The sequence below is a fragment of the Tinamus guttatus genome, unplaced genomic scaffold (genome assembly GCF_059628265.1).
Source record: "Tinamus guttatus ecotype Peru unplaced genomic scaffold, ASM5962826v1 Tinamus_guttatus_pri_ptg000116l, whole genome shotgun sequence".
NCBI classification, from domain to species: domain Eukaryota; kingdom Metazoa; phylum Chordata; class Aves; order Tinamiformes; family Tinamidae; genus Tinamus; species Tinamus guttatus.
In genome coordinates this window covers 1,567,039-1,586,283 of record NW_028288650.1, presented here as the reverse complement: position 1 = coordinate 1,586,283, position 19,245 = coordinate 1,567,039, and the positions used below count along the sequence as shown (strand labels likewise).

At 41.2% G+C, this 19,245-nt stretch overlaps 1 protein-coding gene across 1 annotated transcript in view; it reads right to left on the bottom strand.

Annotated features, from left to right (window-relative positions):
• Positions 1–1,258: 1,258 nt before the first annotated feature.
• Positions 1,259–19,245, bottom strand: part of WDPCP (WD repeat containing planar cell polarity effector) — a 52,956-nt gene continuing 34,969 nt past the window's right edge. The window contains exons 12-13 of the mRNA XM_088521269.1: positions 7,085–7,148; positions 1,259–1,392 (exon numbers count right to left, since the gene is read on the bottom strand). Of these exons, the coding sequence (XP_088377395.1) occupies positions 1,279–1,392; positions 7,085–7,148 (178 nt within the window). The 3' untranslated portion in view covers positions 1,259–1,278. The remainder of the gene's footprint in view (positions 1,393–7,084; positions 7,149–19,245) is intronic.

Here is a 19,245-nt window from a genome sequence, read left to right as displayed (position 1 = left end):
GCAAATTCATTACTGGTAATAGACTAAATCTCAGTGACAGTTTGCCCTGAGGACATTGAATTTACTCAATATTCTAAATGACCCTCATAGTCAATTATTCAGCAAATGAGAACATTTTAAAGACTTTATCACATGAAATGACTTTAATAACTTATGCTGATGGGGCATTCCAGAGGTAAGTGTGGGATGGTTCCGAAGGAGGGAAAACCATGACTGACCCGGAGGAGGCCACGTATCGAACCTGACAGGGACAGCAAGGCACCTGTGACCACTTTGGGTTTCTTCCCTGTCCCTCTGCTTGTGCATGTGTCCCAGTACACTTAAAAATGCAGTTTACAAACAGTTAAGTAAAGACACAAAGATTAAGGCTTAAATTTCCAGGACTAAGTGTGGTATAATTCATTTACACGAGACTAATAGACTGACAGAAGAGAGATGATTGGCGACAACTCTTAGTTATATGGTAGCAGTGGAAAACCACCTATAGCTCCGAGGAGAACGGACTGCAGGAGAGGTGTGACTGCACACGTGTAAGAGTGCTCTCCAATCACCTAAAAACTCTGCGTTTCCTCTCAAACGGAGCAGGGGAAGGACTCGCCTGAACACCTGGAGACACAGCTATAATATTCACACCTGGTCCTAAACGAGTCCTGTGTTGTCCAAGATCTCAAAGTTTTTCTGACTCCTTCTTCTGAGTCTTAATCATTCACTACTTTCTTGTCACAGATCAAGGACAAAAGCTCAGCAATTCCCTTAAATACTCAGAGATGTGACAGAATGTAGGGAAACACCAATGTGCATATTTGACACTAACATTGTGTTTTGTTTGCAGGTCAGCTACACAGACTCGGTCAGGGCCCCTTTCTGTGTGGTTCATGCTGCAGCCTAGAAAATCAGAATAATCTACATATTTGTACCCTTCTCTTCATGACAACGGGGAAGAAATATAAAGGCAGTGAATGTGGTATGAGTTCCCCTGCTGGAAAAAATTATTCGTGTTTGAGCTGTTAGCCTGATCAGTTTTTTTATCTATACAACCATGATGTATTTATCTCTCTTGCTTTGTAGCTATTGCATTGACACAGTCCTCACCTGAGCACTGAAAGGCAAAACTATGATATTTAGAGAAGCTTCTCACTTGAGTTACAGGCAAAAATGCTCTCTTCTTTTCCCCAAACAACACAAATGAACCAGTAAACCCCCGCAAACAACATGGTGCTGCATAAGACATGAATTCATTAAAACAAAAGCGTTTTCTTTTCCTTTTTTTAAGCAAGGTTAATTCTTACCAATTCTAGTAGTTATTGATTCCGCATCAATGTCGTTAGCCTTTTTCTTTGCCACTTCAGCTAGTGCCAATTCACCCTTATCTAGTGCAACGTAATGGATGTCCTTTGGAAATAAAAGAAAAATAAAAGATTAATCTAAAATGAATCTCATAGGAGTAACAAAAGAGAGTTTGAAAGAAAGAAAGAAGCTCTTTTATTATTTAGATCACAAACACAGATGGAACTGATGAACCTACTGCTACATTTTCATTCTCTCTCAATGCAAATTTATTATCTTACTCGTGCTGTTGAATGCAGCGTTTCTTGTTAACAATGAATAAAACGCTGACCAACCATGCAGTGATAGAAGTGAAGCTATTGACTCAACGTGTGAATGAAACCAATCTGTCTGCTTTGAACTTGTGCTGGTTGGTGCAACAAGAGTTGGAAGAGGATTGCTCGGAGGTGGCGCTGGCTGCCGCAGGTCTGAAGCATTCGAGCTCTTCTGGCTCTGAGCCTGCATCTGAAGTGTGTTACGTTTCCAACTAACGCAGCAGTTTGGGAGGAAACCTTTTGGGACTGATTTTTTTGGAGGTCGTCACGTTGCACTTACTGCTCTTAGCGTAATACGGTGATACTCTTCCCTGTGCTGATATTGGAGGGAATAAGAGCAGCAATGCTCAATAGCTTTAAAATCCCTGCTAGTGACAGGATTTCTGAGTCATTGCAGGGTTTTCTGACTGCAGTTACACAACGGGCTTTTCCAAAAATGTTCTTGGTGAGCGTGAACTGTTGCCAATAATCTAGATCTTGTCTTTAGCGTAGGGTTAAAAATCAGAGAGCGGCAGTAGGGATTTATCATTGCCTGGTGAACTGCAAAGCTTTTAACAGTGTTTTAACCTCCGAGGTGCTGAGCATACAGTGGAATTTCCAGGGAAATACATTTTCAGGGAAAAACTACTGTTCCTGCCCTTGATTTTAGTCCTTTAGGTAAAGTTACATCCCTGATTATCAGTAAAGAGACATTTAAACCCGCTTCTCCTTTGCTGCCAGAGCCACAGGGTGATCTGTGCCTGAATTTAAAGAGATTAAGTAAGAGTGAAAACCCTTTCCCATTGGCAAAGCTGGGAGGCTTCTTTTGTACTGAAAATGGCAATTGGTATCAAAAAACCTAAGTCATTGCTGGCCATTGCGCTGCACTCTATCTGCATGCAGGAATTTCAAGGGAAAAAAGTATTTATTGGACATACTGATCCCTGCCTATCACAAAAGTAACTGCATTCACACAAATTCAGAAGACTGCAGGTGAAACTGTCCTCCTCTGGGTGAATTTAGTGACATCTTCATAAACATGGCAGAAACCCTGCCAGAAACTGGTGAGCAACTCTAGAAAGAGAAGACAGACGAAAAAAACTGAAGGCAATAGCACTGAATGGGAGAGGGAAGATACTGCGCGAATATTCATTTAATAAGAAAAAATAAAGAAAAAAAAAGAAAAAGGAAAATAAACCCAGGAGGAAGGCAGCTAAGGAGGTCAGGCTGCAGCGGGAACGTGGTGCTGACTCTCCCCATCCCAGCAGTCCGGAGCAGCCGGCAGTGCTTTCTGATCCCAAACCCAGGTGCGACTTCCAAAAATGCTGATGTGTCTCGGGGCAAAGTAAGGAGGCCTGAACCTGCTGTGAACCCTGCACTTCCTCTCGCTCTCGGTCTACCACGGTTGTCATGGGAAAGGGCCCGAGCAGCACGGGATGATTTCTGCGGAGATTAAAAAGCAGATCTTGTCAGCTTATTTAGATAACAATAGAAAACCCAAGGGCTCTAGAACAAGTCTGAGCTTACAAGTATTTGAATGTATAGGTAAATCATGTTCATCAATTTGAAGTCTATTCTGACTGGGCTTTAACGGCTCGCTGCTATTTAAACTCAGAGAGGTATTGTAGACTTTTACACAGTTTTATGTAATAAACTTGGGTAGGGGATGGAAGCACCTGCGAAGTTCTTGCAGTTAGGAGGATGCCCATGCTGTTCATGGCAAACGATCGGCTACTTTCAGGTCTTCTTTTTGGCCATGTTCTTTGTTTTGCATGAAGACGTATGAAGATGGGAGACATCCTTCACTTATTAGGGTGGGATTTGTAGGCAACTAAAGACAGAGCAGCATCCGGGTGCCACAAGTTGCTGCCATAGGAATTAATGAAGATTCTTTTGACTTCTGCCTCCATTTTTAAATAAGTCTTAAATAGAGAAGGCTGTACGTGTAAAATATCCTAACTGAACAATTTCAGATGAAATTGAGGCGGTCTCCATTCAACTGAGCCCCAAAAAAGTGTTTTCTAAAAATAATTTCTAAACGTCTGAGTAGGATAAAACCAGAAAATAAACAAAAGAGAAAAGCACTGAATTGCAGGGTGCGTTCAAGAATGGCAGGATTTTTTTTTTAAGCTGAATATTTGTTACAGATTTTTTCCCCCAATTATCTAAGAATTTAGCAGTTCAAAGATCATGTCCCTCTCAAAAACAATGGTGAGGATAAACAGGGTTTCCAGCCGCTTATCAGGAGTTTGTTGAAGGGCTGTGTTTTATCATCTAACAGTTTGACTACTTTTTGGAGTTCCTTTTTACCCTCATCTTTGTTAGTCACAGAGCTGGTCCTCAGTGAGCAGAAGCCATTTGAAACCTTGATGCGCATTTGTCTATAGGATATTTCTGGGCAAAATTCCAACTTTTCTTCGAAGCATGCACTTTCCTCATCAGCGTATCACCCAAGATCTGACACTTTTATTAAAGTGTCTTTTCCTTGCCTTTTTGCTTCCTTTGGTACACGGGATGGCCTTTTGAATTTTCAGCAGCTGAAAGCTGGAGCAAACTACAAAAGGATTTAAAGTTAACAACCCTTCCATCACTTGATCTTTTCTGTCACAGATTGGATCAGTCGCTGTCCAATAACTGTAGCTGTTGTTCATGATATTATGTGCTTTTCAATTTCTGTTTTTTTTTAATTGAACTTTGCAGGAGAGGATAATAATAGATGGACTTAGACGTGATGTGGTGGTAAAGCTTATGGGGGGACACAGCAGTGGCTGCGTGTCTTGCTATGGCATCATGCTAGTGACGCTGCAGTTACGGCTAAGGAGAAACTTTTAAGCCTTTTTTTTTTTCTTTTTCAGTTTTAGGAAAGAAATCAGTCTTTGGATAACAGTCTATCAAACTTTTTTGCAATCTCAAAATAATTGCCAGGATGGTTGCAGCGCTCCGTTTGGCAAAAGAAACACAAAGATAAATTCTCCAAGATATAGAACATTTCCTTAGAAGTGCCAGGAGGCAGATATTCAACCAAAGCCAGGTATCCACAACAGAGACTCTCTGAGCTTCTGTTATCTCTGTTCCTCTCCATCCTTTTATTTTTTCCCTTCTCTGTCCTCTTTCCTTCTCTGTTCTCTTTAATAAATGCCTTTTTGTTTTTCATCTTTTTTATGCCATCGAAAACCCACCTTTCTACTACTCTACTCTTTCTTCCATTAAATTAACTGGGAATAAGATGTCACTCCTAGGGACAGCTGAGGTTTTATAAACTCATTTGTTTGGTCTGTGGAGCAATCGTACAAATAACTGACCTGTGTAATAGTTATTTGTATTGCACATAACTATAAATGCTTTAAGCATAGGCGAAGTCAAGTTGTATGTATGTCATTAATTGCGTTTTGACCCAAATAAACAATATATACAAATTATTCAACGTCAAGCAGAAGCGAAGGATGCACAAACCTTATGTTTAGCAACTCGGGTACCTTGTCGTCTTGCAGCAATGCCTTGTTACCTTCCGTGACGTTTGCTCCTCACTCCCTCCCTGATGGCTTTGCTGAGGGAGCTTTCCCAAACGGATGGTGGGAGTTGGTGGAGGACTTGAAGGTGAGCGCTGCTTGTGGCAGAATTTAGAGGGGACTACGAGCCCTGAATCTCAAACATCACACTGGAGTGTCTAACCCCTGCATAACTGAGAAAGGACTGGTGCCTCTGTGGTGGGCATCTAGGTACTAGAAGCTCTGGAGAATGAGGACAACACCCAGCTGGCTTTGATGGCACAGAAATGTAACCTGGGAGAAGCTATGTGGAAATGTGCATTTATGGGTGTCTAAAGGCAGTGGCGAGACAAGAACTGTGCCCAAAGGCAGCACGAGGAATACGGAGAGGAGGTCCTGAGAGAGGAAAGGCAATATGGAGAGAGGAGGACAGGACAGCGCTGACTTCAGTGTGAACCTTAAAGCTCCTCTAGAAGAAAGCTCAAAGACCTCTTGGCTCGGAGGAGGACACGTTTCCCTGTGCGGAAGAAGGCCCCGAGTCCATCCCTCGCAGGAGCAGGTTTGGAGCCATCTCCTAAGCAACGTTCCCCCCAGGGGATGCCTGCACTTCAGCCAGGTAGAAGATGCTCTCGGTCCTCGGGATGACAGGCCAAATGCCGGGGCATTTGTCCCGGTATAATGGGTGCCATTATACAGAAAGGATTTTTGCTCTGCAGGGTGCAAGAGCCCTGGTAACACGCTGTATTCTACCACAGACCTCTGACAGCCTGAACCTCCTAAGCGGTTGCGGTCCTCAGCTTGATAGGTGTAAGAATAGCCTTGAAAAAGTAGTCTTTAATAACAAAATAAAACAAAAAGAGAGCAGGAAAAGGCTGAGATAAAAAGAGCAAAAAACGAGGGGAGTAAATATAAAACATGTAATGAATTTCCTAAAAGTCTGCCATTTCCATCACATTCTTTTGATGCATACTTAGAAAAGTTTATCGCAGTATTCACATCTTTCTAATTAGATGGAACAAGCCAGATGATTAGAGCCGTGAAAAAAACATCAAAAGGTTCACACAACTTTTTATATAATTAGAAGGGAATTTTCATAACCCATAAAAGCAGGATTTAATTGTGTAATTTAACATACAATTTAAATATCAAGATCAAACTAGCAGGGCAAGTGACTTAATGGGATAAGTGATATTAACATCTAGTGTCAAAGCTTAATTTAAACAACAGAATGTCTTCATTATGCAAAAGAGTCAGGCAAACCAGTCGTTCAAAGGGCTTTTTTTTTTTTTTTTAAACAAGCCCCTTTCCAATTGTTTCTTTGAAAACAATGAAATCAGCTGTGGAGCAGCAACATGCTGAGAGCCCAGCAAAGCGCCACTGGCTTTGTCCAGCTGACCTCGCTGTGACATTGTGGTGCAAGATCTTATAAAACAAGAGCCTCCCGCAGAGCTTGCACTGAGGACCTTTTAAGAGCTGGTTAATTTTACTTTTGTAGCTAATTAAATGGGAGGGGGCAGAGAGCGCATGAAATGTAAAAACCCTTGGGTTGATGCTGCAGAGCTTTGTTGTTTTAAAAGTACCTGGGGAAGCGTTCATAATTTGTCACTTTTCACAAAACCCTGAGAGACAAACTAAGGGCATTCAGGATCCCCGGGATATGGCCGGCTCTTGTGTCCTGGACTCAGCAGTTGCACTTCTTAAAGGAATGGATTAGAAACGTATAAGCTTATTAGAGTGAAAGATGACATTCACCCGCATCAGGACGGATGAAGAAGGGGAAAGTTCAAAAACATATACATTAATTCCTGGAAAACACAGAACAGCCTTTAGGCCATGTTAGGGAAAATGTCAGTGACTCAAAAGATTCTCAATTGCTATTGAGCAGCTTCATGGTGGCAAGGGGCAAGGTAGTCTTTAGCATGTGTCCAAGACTGCAAATGACACTGATCCTTTTTGAGTGCGTACAGAAGTTGACAACTAACCCATCGTTACAACAGCCTCCGAGAAATGACTCACCATGAACAGGTCCCGAGCACCTATGTCGACAGCTAGCAGAAAGGCTTTTTCAAATCTCTGATACCTGCAAGAAAAAAGCAGCGTATCACTTGCTGGGGACAATGTCAAACCACGTCAATTTTCATCAATGAGTAGGAGAAGTCCTTCTATTCTCCTCAAAAGTGATGGCAAAGGTTTACTGGGGAAACTCTTAATATCCTTGTGGTAGAACCGCAGAAGTATGAGATAGGACAGTGAGTGTCCTTAAAAAACATCATCAAGGCATTGTGTTCAGTGGCAAGTCCCATCAGATCTTATTAAACCTGAAGGCTGCTGAGGGATGGTAGCAGCCCCTTTGATTTCCAATGACCCAAACTGCCACCTTTTCCTTCCCCAGAGACAACACAGCATCTCCTGGCAACTACAGCAAACACCCACGGGGGCAGGAGATACTACCAGAGGCTGCAGATACCCTTTGGGGTGAAATCCTGAAGGTATCAGCAGAAGCAGGAGGAAACAAGCCATCCATCAGAGGCTTCACACACGACACCGGCAAATCCTGCACCGGGTTACGCCTCTCACGCTAGATGGGAATATTCCCTCTGCTGGTGGATAGTCTCTACGTGATGATCCAATTAATATTGTGGAAAAGTGATTCTATTTGTATACATTCTTTCCTACTGCTTTGTGTCAAACCTGTTTAAAATGGGAGTTTGGTGCGAATGTTTTTGTATTTGCGAAATGACAAAACACTAGATTTTATTTCAGTTACGGCAAGCAAATTCCATATTTTCCCTGGTAAACTGGTAAATTTTCCCCCTTTTCCCTATCTACCAAAGTCTGCAGGAGATCCGTTGTACATGCTTGACGTTTGGGAAGGAGATGGCTTCTTTGCCATCAGTGGCAGACAAACAGGTCCAGTGACCCGTCAGTATTAGCAAGGTGCACTTTGTGCCTGCCCAAAAAATGCTGCAAGACGAGCCCGTATGGGTGCCAGTATCTATATTGTTCTATAGATGCTGGGTAGCTTAGGAGATTCCTCCTTCCCTTGGTGGATGAAGGTGGTTTTGTGCCTCCCTCTTACTAAAACCTGCCCTAGCCAATGCAAAAATGCTTGCAACCAAAAAATGCAGAATAACTCTTCCTTCGATTGGCCTGCAGAATGGAATCGGGGCCTGAAAGCTGCCAGTTCTTGCCTGTCTCACAACGATTTCATTTTTTTCTGTAATCAACACACATACTTGAGTCTCATTATGGCCCCTCTCCATAAAACTGTGAAGTTAGCTCATTATTTTCAGAGTTGCACTGAAGGGTAAGAAGGGGGAAAAAACAAAAAAAAAGGTTACCCAAGAAATGCTCTTCACAAACCAAGAGAGCTGGAAATAACCAACACTGACACTTCATAAATTACTATAAATAGAACTGCTCTAAAATGAGGTGAAGGTGTCAAACAGCAGCAGCAAGTTTGCAATACTTAGACAAGCAATATTAAATCAGTCAAGAATGCTTTTTTTTTCCTAAAAAACCCAAACAAATTAGCTTTATTAGAAAGTATGTGCTATTCTGCATCTCTTTGGCACGGATTTTTTGTTTTTCACTCCACAGGAGAATCCTATACGGTAGGAGACAGACCTCAAGCTGATAATACCTGTTTTACAAGCACATTTTGTTACGGCAAAACCTCTTGTTATTGTAGCACACTTACAGTTTATCAGTTCCTCACACCAAAAAGCCCCAAACAAAATATCTTCCCTTTTCTCCCCATGCTACAAGTACACGTTACAATATCTGCTTTCTAAAATGGCACCTACAGGGTACAGGTCTTCAAGCAAGTGTCCTCCCCGCTCCCTTCCCTCTGCTTGTTCCTTGCTGCTTGTTTCACAATAACTCTAGCAATCAAGACTTATATGTCTCTTGAAAGAGAGAGATAAGGAAATCTGCCTGTAAACCATGAAGTTCAGGCACTCGTTTGGTCAAAGTGATAGCCAACAGAAATATGACCTTCAAGATTAAGACTCTCAGACTGTGATTAACTATACAGGACAGATCGGAAAACATTTCTCTCCAAGCTGCCTAGGACATAAAATGCTATGTTTAAGCTCCTCTTAATAAAATAATACAGTTACTGGATGCTCTTCTGCAACCTTTCTGCCCATCCTAGAGAACTCTCAAAACGATGGTTGTTAGTACATCTATTTTAAGGACAAGGAAAAGGAGAGAAAATATAAAGGATATGACAAGGGTGATGCAGGTCAAAACGGGAGACACAGCGAAGGATCCAGCGCTGCTCTCCACGGCCACGTTGCAGACCGGGATCCACCTGTGTTTTCCGAATGCGACTTACCCCAGCCGATACCATGAGAGTCAGGAACATTTATTCAACCACGTATCAATTTTATCTACTAAGTTCAGAGAGGCTCTTCTTGGCTTGCATAGGTTAAAAGAGAATCAAATGTCCAGGGTTTCATCTGACCTTTTAAACCTACAGTTTGATGCTCCACAAGAGGCTGATTAAATCCTGCAACTCAAACCCATGTGTCTAGGAGGCAGGTTGGACTTGGGCCTGCAAGGAGGGAGAAGAAGTGTCTTGGAATCTCGGGGAACCGCCTTAAAAAGGTATTTGTAATATTTATACGTAACACTAACATGTCTAACGTGAAGTCTAAGAACCAGAAGGAAAAAAAACACCCTATGGAGGGAGGAGGAAGGGAAGAGAGATGGAGTTCAAGCAAGCAGGAGAGAAAAACGGCACAGAAAAGATGGGAACATTTCTTTAGGGACTAGTTACAACCAACAAGCCTTCTTAGACATGCCTATCGACCATGTAAGCATATTCCTTGTGCCGTGCTGATAAAGGAGGGCTGCAGCAGGTTTCTTGCTTGTCTTCAATAAGAGCACACATTTAGAAAATAATCTGCAGGGGAAGAGCTGTGGCACAAATATTATTTCTAAGGCAATCCTTCTAAATGGAAAAAATTTCAGGGCCCTCCTCACCGCATAGCCCAATCAATCAAGGGTGATGTGCATTCAAAAAGTGAATATTTAGTATGCACCGAGCAAACAGAACAGGAAAAAAATGAATATTGAAATAATTTACATGCAATCAAACTACACTGAAATTAAGTTTTAATTGTTCAGTATTCTGTGATGCATATGCAGATTCTTAAGTATTCAGAATATCAATCAAGTGTTTACTTACATCAAGCAATTGTATTTAAGCATACAAAACAGATGATGAAAATATGTTCAATCAGCTACAACTCCCAACATTTACTGCAGGGTTTATGTGATCGCTTTTAATTCAGTTATTTCATTTAATATTTCAATTTAATAGCTCATTCTTTCATTCAATTTCTAGGCATCTTGCCCATTTCTTAAACACAATAATAATAATTATTCATAAAAGGAGCTGTTTCCCATAAGTTTTCATATCAGCAATTTTTGGAACAGAAATGATTTTCATGCCCTTTTTTCAAAAAAAATGTTATTATCTGAAATATTTTTTCCCTTTTAAATTAGACAATATTAAAATAAAGAATAATGTCTGTAAACTGACTCTGAATCCTGTTTCAATGGAATTCTGAGTCAGAATAACTGAGAGATTATTGGGCTGAGAACATAAAAAGTGTGTGGCTAGATTGCTAAAAGTGCTTGATTTTTAGATGGGGAAAAATGGGTTGAGCTGTATAAGGCCTCTGGTGTAGGCACAGAGCTGCATTTCAGAGCAGAGCTTCAGAGCCCATTAAAAAAAATCTTGGCCGAGGCCTTAAATTCTCATGCATTTCATATGTAATATATTTTTATGTGTAAAATGTCAGATACAGATGGTATAACTTTAATGTGACAGCACTGATGAACTTTAAGGAGCTATTTTGAAGTCAAAGATCACTAAATTCTGAAGTGCTTAAATATGAGTCTTTTCATCTATATAGTACCTAGTACCTATAGCATCTCGTACAGTGTCAAAAACTTTGTTTCATTTTGCAGTGAATGCTGTAATACTGACATTCTCCTTACAGTTCCTGGAATCAATAAATACATTAAAAAATTAGCTTTCATAAAAAATAAACAAAGACAACCCCAAAATATACAATTTTATGTTTTATATGACAAAAATATGATACTTATATTTTATATGTGATTTTACCCAAATGAATTCAATAGGACACACAATTTTAGATCAGGTAATTGCAGTGAAAATTAGACCAGTGAATGCAGCCTGAAGACTCCCCGCAAACTGTGAATCTGTTTCTCAGAATCTCATTATTTGGGGGACTCAGTACTAATTCTTGAATTTACTTGATCTTCTCATACTGTTGTTTTGGGGGGCCAATTGTCACCCACCAGGGCACATGCAGCTCTCTCCTGTTTGAGCAAGAGCCAATATGGACTGCGTGTGTTATGAGCAGTATGTGTGTTGACTGTTAGACTCGATGGATGCATGACTAGATCACAACCTCTCATGCTAGTGATATTATCTTGCCAACCTTACGTTTTTATGCCACTGTCTTCGTAGATCATGGGCTTCTTTGAACCGGACACTAGAAGTCCCTGAAGAGCATCCACCACCTTGATGCCTCTGAAGTATCTCTAGCAGTGACAAAGTGCTGTAGAGCACAGCAAAGGTCATGGAGAAGCAGCCATCAGATCCACACGCATGTGTGTCGAAGACATAATCTTCCAAATTCTATTCTGGATGCAGAAGTTTTAAAGGTTGTCCAATATAATCTACATATCCCCTGAGGCCCAAAGTTAGCAAAGGATTAATGTATGGGTTTATGACCTATAATTTTTGATGGGTCCTAAGTATGGGCATGGTAGAGTGAAGTGCTGCATCTGGGGCTTGAGTGACTAGCTAAAAAAAAGCTTATGAAAGACTCTAAAGGTCATACACAAATATACCTCAAATTATTAAACAACAGCTAATGAATTACTATCTCTGAGAAAATTTTGAATGAGCACAAGTACCTTAAGCCACCCAAAAAGTCTCTGTAACTTGAACTGTACTGTCAAATTACAAATCTCCGAACTAAAGGAAGTCCAACTACAAGTCCATAGATTACTGGGTGTAGAACCAAATGCCCTTCACATCAAAGGGCATAGGAGGAAGCAAGGAAGCAAACAAGACATATTAAAAAAATAGGAAGAAAGAGAAAGCTAATAAGGGGAGCCAGACACTATGACTCCCTGGCCAAAGAAGGCCCTTGAGGGCTGTAACAGCCTATGAATTCTGGAACACTTTCCCAACCTGAAAAAAAATCAGAAATCTTACCATGGGATTCCTATCAAGTAGGACAATATTCTGCTTTAGAGAACCTAAAAGTATTCTTGTGTGAAAAGGTTGAGATGCTTCTATGTTAAACACGTATGTTTCTTCTCAGAATGGACTCTATATTCATCTTTTCTGAGGGTTAGTGTTTTCAGGTGAACCAATTTAATTTTTCAAGAAGAAACTTTTTAAGAATGTTGCATGTAAACGTCTAATAATTTATAAAACAATAGCCTAGATATACAAAACATTCTAGAAAAAAGTGGTAATTCTAGCTTAAAAGAAAGCTTTCGTGATCTTTGTTCAATTAAATGTAAAGCAGCATCGGACTACAACTGTAGAACTGTTGTTCCAAAGAAATATTATTCAGAAGATCCTGATTCCATAAACATTTATGTCCCAGGCTTCCCATTTGGTGCTGGTCAAGCATGTTACTGCAGGTTCTCTTCTTGTAAAATAGGGTTAGCCGCTGAAAAGGAAGACTATTGGGAGCAATAGCTGTGTTTTCTGACAGTGCAGCTTAATTCTTCTGTGTCTGTCTAGTGCTCTGAGTTTATCAATAGTAGGTGCTATAAAAATGTGAAAAACATCAATTTATGACTATTATGAATTATTATTGCATAAATTGAAACTATGAAGGCCTCCTCCTTTTCACACTGAATCTCTTCTTGCAATGGGCACTGCCTTTGAATTTCCCACCCTCCGTATTTCCCTCTTCACAGTCACTTCCCTTCCAGGGAAAACACGTTGTTCCCATAGCAATATTTCCCTCCCCTGTGATTTTATTAGAGCAGTTTTCCTTGGGGTTTCTCCAAGCTGTGACGAACGCCCACCCGGCGAGCACAGTCCCCCCTTGTCCCCAAGCCTCTCTGCTCCCCCAACCTCTTCCTACTCAGCAACTTCTCAACAGTCCGTCTTTATCTGTAAATACAGACACACTCCAGCACACTCTCCCAAAGAACTCTGGGCTAAAAGCAGATGGTAATTAAAAATGCTGATAAGAGTCAAAGACACCTGTTGTTTCACACTTATTTTGCTCAACCCCGTCTGCTAAATCCTCGCCTTTATTGCATTAATTCTCTCCTGCTTTTCTTCTATTCCAGCTTTATCCCTCTCACTCTGGTGATCATGTAAACTTAACAGTATGTCTTGAAAGCTGGATTTTATTGAGCAAACATATCAGCATGTCTACACGCTAAAGACAGCTCTATAACAGAGGCCCAGTATCATTGCTATGGTTAAGGATGAGTTGCTGCCTCTATTATAAATCCCTATTGTATACGTGTGATATCTCTGCAATTTCAAACTGCAGCAGATGGAAATTTGGTATTAAAGTTAAGATGAACAGACCCTTTTCCTTCTTGGCCTTCCATGAGCTGCAGGGCCAATTCTCCCTCATGCCTGACATTGGATAAGATGCAGTTTTTTAGTGCTGAGACTTTCTCAGAGAAGATAATGTTAGCTCAATATTTTCTAAAGCTGGCTGCCTAAAGATAAATATCTAATTACATAGTCATGGTGCACGGCCAAATTTCAGATCACTCGTTGAGTTACAGGTCCATTACAGCAAACTCCCTTTTTCTGTCTGGGTTTGTCAGCAGCCTAGACTATTTCTTTAAAAATAAAATAATGCAAAGGTAATGAAAAGTAACCAAGTAACCAACAGGTCAGCCAGAAAAGAAATTCTCTGGAACATTGATGGTATGAATTTTGGTAGCAAATGCAAAACTAGTAACGATTTTATGCTCTCTCTGCACAATGTCATATGTAAGAAAGTAAAATATAAGAATGACTGAAGGTCCATGTAGTCTAGTATCCTGCTGCCAGCTAGTGCCTAGTTCTTAAAAGTCTCTCTAGACCTCTTTGTAAAAACTTATATATTTTCTGTTCCAGTCCGCTCTTAGGTGCTAGAGTGGTTTTAAAGTAGAGGTTACACACCAGAGTATTTAGTTCAAGTAATGCATCCTCGTCTTTACTTTAGAAGTTCTTTTATTTAGTGTTGGTCATGTATTCTGTTTATCTATCCATCACAATCTATCTATCAATCTATATATTTGTCCATCTATATCTTTTACTGATACTTCAGCCCTCACCAATGTGAACTAAAGACCTCCACCCTCCCCATCCCTTCCTATCCTGACCTACTGTTTGAAAGGAGCTTTTTAAAGAGGTCTGACTAGGTGCCTAGTGGCTTTTTTTGTGTGTGTGTGTCTTCAAACTCTGTCCTTTTACTTCAAGAATCTACCTGAGCACTTGTAAGATCTTTCTGTTAACTGGCCAGTGATCCAGCCATAATGTGATGTAGGAACTGGACCTCTTGAGTGCCCATTGCTCCCTGTATCTTCAAACAACAAACTTGTCGATAATTACTTTAACCTAATCAGCTAGTTAATTATAGCTATTTGCTAGGGATAGGCACTCAAGTCTGATTCCTCACACTTATCCTAAAGATCTCCCTTAGATGGGATTACTCACCCTTTGTGCACCCATGACTCTACTAAATTCAGAGGGATTCATGGGATTTTGTTCTCAAGCAATTAATGGGATTTTGTTCTCAAGGAATTGTTTCATCTTATTTATGTTTTTTTTTCCTCATATTTTGCCCTAAATTTCTCAAACCGTCATTTTTACTAGAGACTTATATCATGGAGCTATCTCTCGGCATCAAAGAATCTGACTGAAACTGCAACCTGTTGCAGAGCTTTTAAATAAAAAACACTCATTAGCAACATAACTAAAACAAAGACACTTTAAACTTCCTTTTCCTGTGATACTTATCCTCTTTAACAGTAAAGATAATCTAGTTCCATTGAAAAATGTACCTTTATTTCTTGTTTCTAAAACAGGTCAAGAAGCAAGACCAGGGGAATCTTTTCATATGCAGTTCCATCTCAGCAAGTGAAATTCGCGTTCGTCAGCGCAGTGCTAATGTGAAAACCTTTGGTTTTGATCGTTTCCACGAGATGACAAAAAATGACTCTTCAAAGTCCTCGCCAGAAGGTGCTACTTTAGTCAGAGCTGCTACTGACCCTGCTCCCATGGAGCAGAACTCTGTTCACGTGGCCACCATGGAGAACCTGGCTGACACCAGTGCTCATTTTCTCTGAAGGCATAATTTCATGCCTAATGGGTTACCTTGGGAATATAAAAGACATCTTTCCTCCTGAAGCATATCATCATTAATGTTTATACCTATTTTGCGACACGCTATGTACTAATATAATTATAGATTCTACTTCTAGGGTGCTCGTAAAAAGGATTGCAAAAATTCTTTGCTTGCCTGGTCCCTAGCTCCATGCTGTGGGTTGCAAATAGAGCTGGAACTGTTCTTAGAGGGTTAAGGCATTTTCTCACCTTTGCTATGGGGTCCTGTTGGGGATGGCAGGCTCCAAGAGGATGCCTAGTTGGCAGATTGCAGCGTAGCAATGCAGCGAGTGCTTTGCCCGTGGTGCTTAGTCCTGCAGCTGCAGGACCACAGAGCTTCATTTTAGCTTTTCAAAGGTTGTCTTGGTGTTAAGAGAAAACTGTGTCAAGGTATTGTATCAGATAGTGTAGTATGAGTCTTCAACAGATTCAACAGATTCATAAAAATCAAGGTGGAAACAGGCCTCCTCTGCTGTTAATAATCATCTCCCTTATTGGTGTTTATTTATGGAGGACCTCTATCAATTTAAAATTCCTCTTGTGCATAAAGTCTTGCCACTAGTGTTACCCAGTTCTGTCCACCACGTAGCTAAATTCCTCTTTGCTATTAACCAGTAGCATCTTACACTGTCCATTGGGAAGAATATACAGCACTTCGGAGAAGATTTGCAAAGTTCTAAAAAGATTAACAGTTAAACAGTAAAAACAGTTAACAGAAAACATGGGAGAAGTTTTCATTCTTGGACTCATGAATATTCACGAAATATTTCATGAAGCCATTCAAAATTCAAGGCTTTGAAAGAGGTTAAAACTCCATCCTATTATTTACAACAGGGTTTTGCTTCATAGGGCAACATATTTGTACTCTGTAAGAACTATCCAGTGACATTCTCTTGATGGAATTATCAGATGCTAAGAGGCAAGTGTTTTTGAATCTTAACATATTTCTACCTTAAAAAGAGAAAGAGAGATCCTTAAACTGTATATTCACAAACAAAAGGAGAATAAAGGAGAATAAGGGAGAAGTGGCTCAGCGGAAACCCTGAATTATGGCTGCATTTGAGCCTGGTAACTGCAGGGCTCTTTCGGAGTTCAGAGCTCAGCCCTTGCCCATGAAATTCTATTCGCGAATTATTTAATTCACGTTGCCTGAGAGAGGCAGAAAGGCTGGGGCAGCTCGGAGCAGGGCCGCGCTCGTGCCCGTGTGTGTGTCAAACCGCCCGGGTAATTCCATGCCTTGGGAAACACGGCGGGAGCAGCAGGAATGCGCGGGCAGAGGGAGGCAAAGCCGCGCGTCAGCGGTGCCAGCGCGGAGGGTGTAGGTGCCACCGCAGCCCGGGCGCCGCGGGAGGCCAAGGGTGGGGATGAGAGGGTTATAGCTCCCCAGGGCTGCCCAATAAACCCGCCCCGGCTCAGGGTTTTACATAATGATCTAATGCTTTATATTATTATAAGTAGTGACATCATATTAAAATACAGGAGTGCCACTCAAGTGGCAAGGAACACCTAAGATATGTTTTTATACTTGCAATTCAGTTCCTGTGTTTTTAATTATAGATAAGAATTTAAAGTGAAATTATTCATTCTGTAAGTACTATTGTAATGGATCCCTGGCATATAATTAAGAGGCCTTTAATTTTAATTTTGTATACCGAACGCCCGGATCTGGAGGTTTTCCATGCCCTGTATTCAGGGCCTATACCTGCAAAGCTCAAAGCTGCCACTGCGGAGGAAGCTGGAGAGGCTGGATGGTTTGCAAACCTAAGAGCTCAGCTTTTATAGCAATGGATACAAAGAAAGAGCTGCTTTAAATTGCAGGCATTTATTAATATTATTAAACGTTGCAAGGTGTTTTCCTGTTTTCTAGCCCATATTTGCAATACAGTTAGTAAATACGGAGCATCTTCCCTCTAAAAACCTTCCCTCCCCGGTACCTAAAGGAGGGAACCTCCTCCTGCAGCGTTCAGCATTTTCTGGAAAGTGATCTCTTTGATGGTAGAAAAATATTTAGCCTATAACCTCAGCGATAATGTGAAAATGGATGTCTCCAGTTATTTGCAACTGGATATGCAGCCCTTCAGCTTACAGGAAAGATTAAAATCACTGTCGCATGATTATTACTAGGTGAGGATAGCCTTTCTGCAAAGGTGACTGTATTTCTCAATTCTAGTAAATACAGACACTTGCATCTTAAAAAGTACAACAGTAACTGGCACCTTTTTGGCAGACTCAGCAGGCAGGCTAAAGATTGTCTCAGCATGTAGAGTGAATTAATATTTCTCTCCCAAGAGTGGGTCCTTCTAGAAAAGGCTTAAGGCAGATTGGTGGGGCACTCAAAGGAAAGCTGCGGGGAGGGGGGACTTTTGTTTATAGGAACATTTTTCAGATTTAGATCTAGAAACATTTAAGTGTTTTAACGTTTTAATCTTGTATGAAAACCTCCGCCCTTGCCTGTCCATTCCTTATGCATTTGATCTCCTCTGTGTTTCACACATCCCATGTTGTCTTCTCCTGTTTCTCTCTGCACTTCCCCTCTACCCTCCTGCCGTTTGCTGCATGTTCAAATGCCCATCTTCACTGTGACCCCATTTCATTGCTTCTGGATCATGCTCCTAACCCATCTTTCCTGACCCTAACCTGCTGTTGAGCTCCTGTTCCCTCTGCCTTGATGCTCCTTGTCTTCCAGATTTCCCTTCTGGATACTTACTGGCTGCTTTCTCCAAAGCCCGCTCCACAATTCTCCAGGAAAGACCTGTTGAGTATCATTTGCACTTGTAGGGTGCACGATTTAGGAAGCACCACGTTTCCTTCACTTCTTCCTACGACAGCATCTAAAGCTTTTGCTTTGGTCTCCTTGTGCTCACCGGAGAGGAACAACAGTCCCCTGGCACTTGCTTCTATTTGGCGCTGACAACCTAGAGGGTCTGCACTGAAGTCTTCTTACTATTATTTTGTTTGGAGATATATGCACATCTATGGTAATATAAATTCACTGTGAAGAGATTCATTAACAATTTGCAGTCAAACTGCTGGTATTTAGCGCTAAACGAATAAGGGTGAATAAATCAAATAAGGGTTGAGACAGACAACATATATCTAACTTCAAACGTCACCCTCCTGGCACCCAGCTGTCATTGCCACCTCTGTTCATGGTTGACCCTGTAAAAAGGCAGCAGGAGGACCGCTCCATTTCAGTGCCCATACCAGGGCACGGCACAGTTCTCCAAAAAGCCAAGAGCAAAACTCTCTCCATGCCTTCCTGGCTGTCCCGAGCCCACAGGTATCAATGGTACCCAGTAGAGCTGGTGGACCTTGGCAGCTCCTCGCAGTGGGAAGGAACAGAAGGAAAAGCAGAGGCTGTAGCTTGGGATTGCCCACAGGAATCAGGGAGCGTTGTGCCTCCCTGGACACTGCAGTTGTGGATGGGATTGTCCCAGTCGGAAGAGGCCGGCTGCGTTACCAGCCCTCCAACAAATCCCTGCTGCACTTCCTTTAGCCTACATGCAAATGGCTAGAGCCACTTAAGGAAACATCTGAAAGGAAATAAACACCAATTAAGGAAGAACCACTTTAGTACAATAAGGATCAGCTCTGGACATCATTTTCTTGCTTTCTATCAGATAAAGCTCCCATTTTTCAGCATTTCATTTTGTACTTAGATTATGTCTTCTCAGATAAGCTTTAAGCATTGCCATCTGTTCGGCAGCAATTGCATGAGCCTATCACTTTGATTCAGTCGAACGCAAATCCCTTTGGCAGCAGGGGAAGA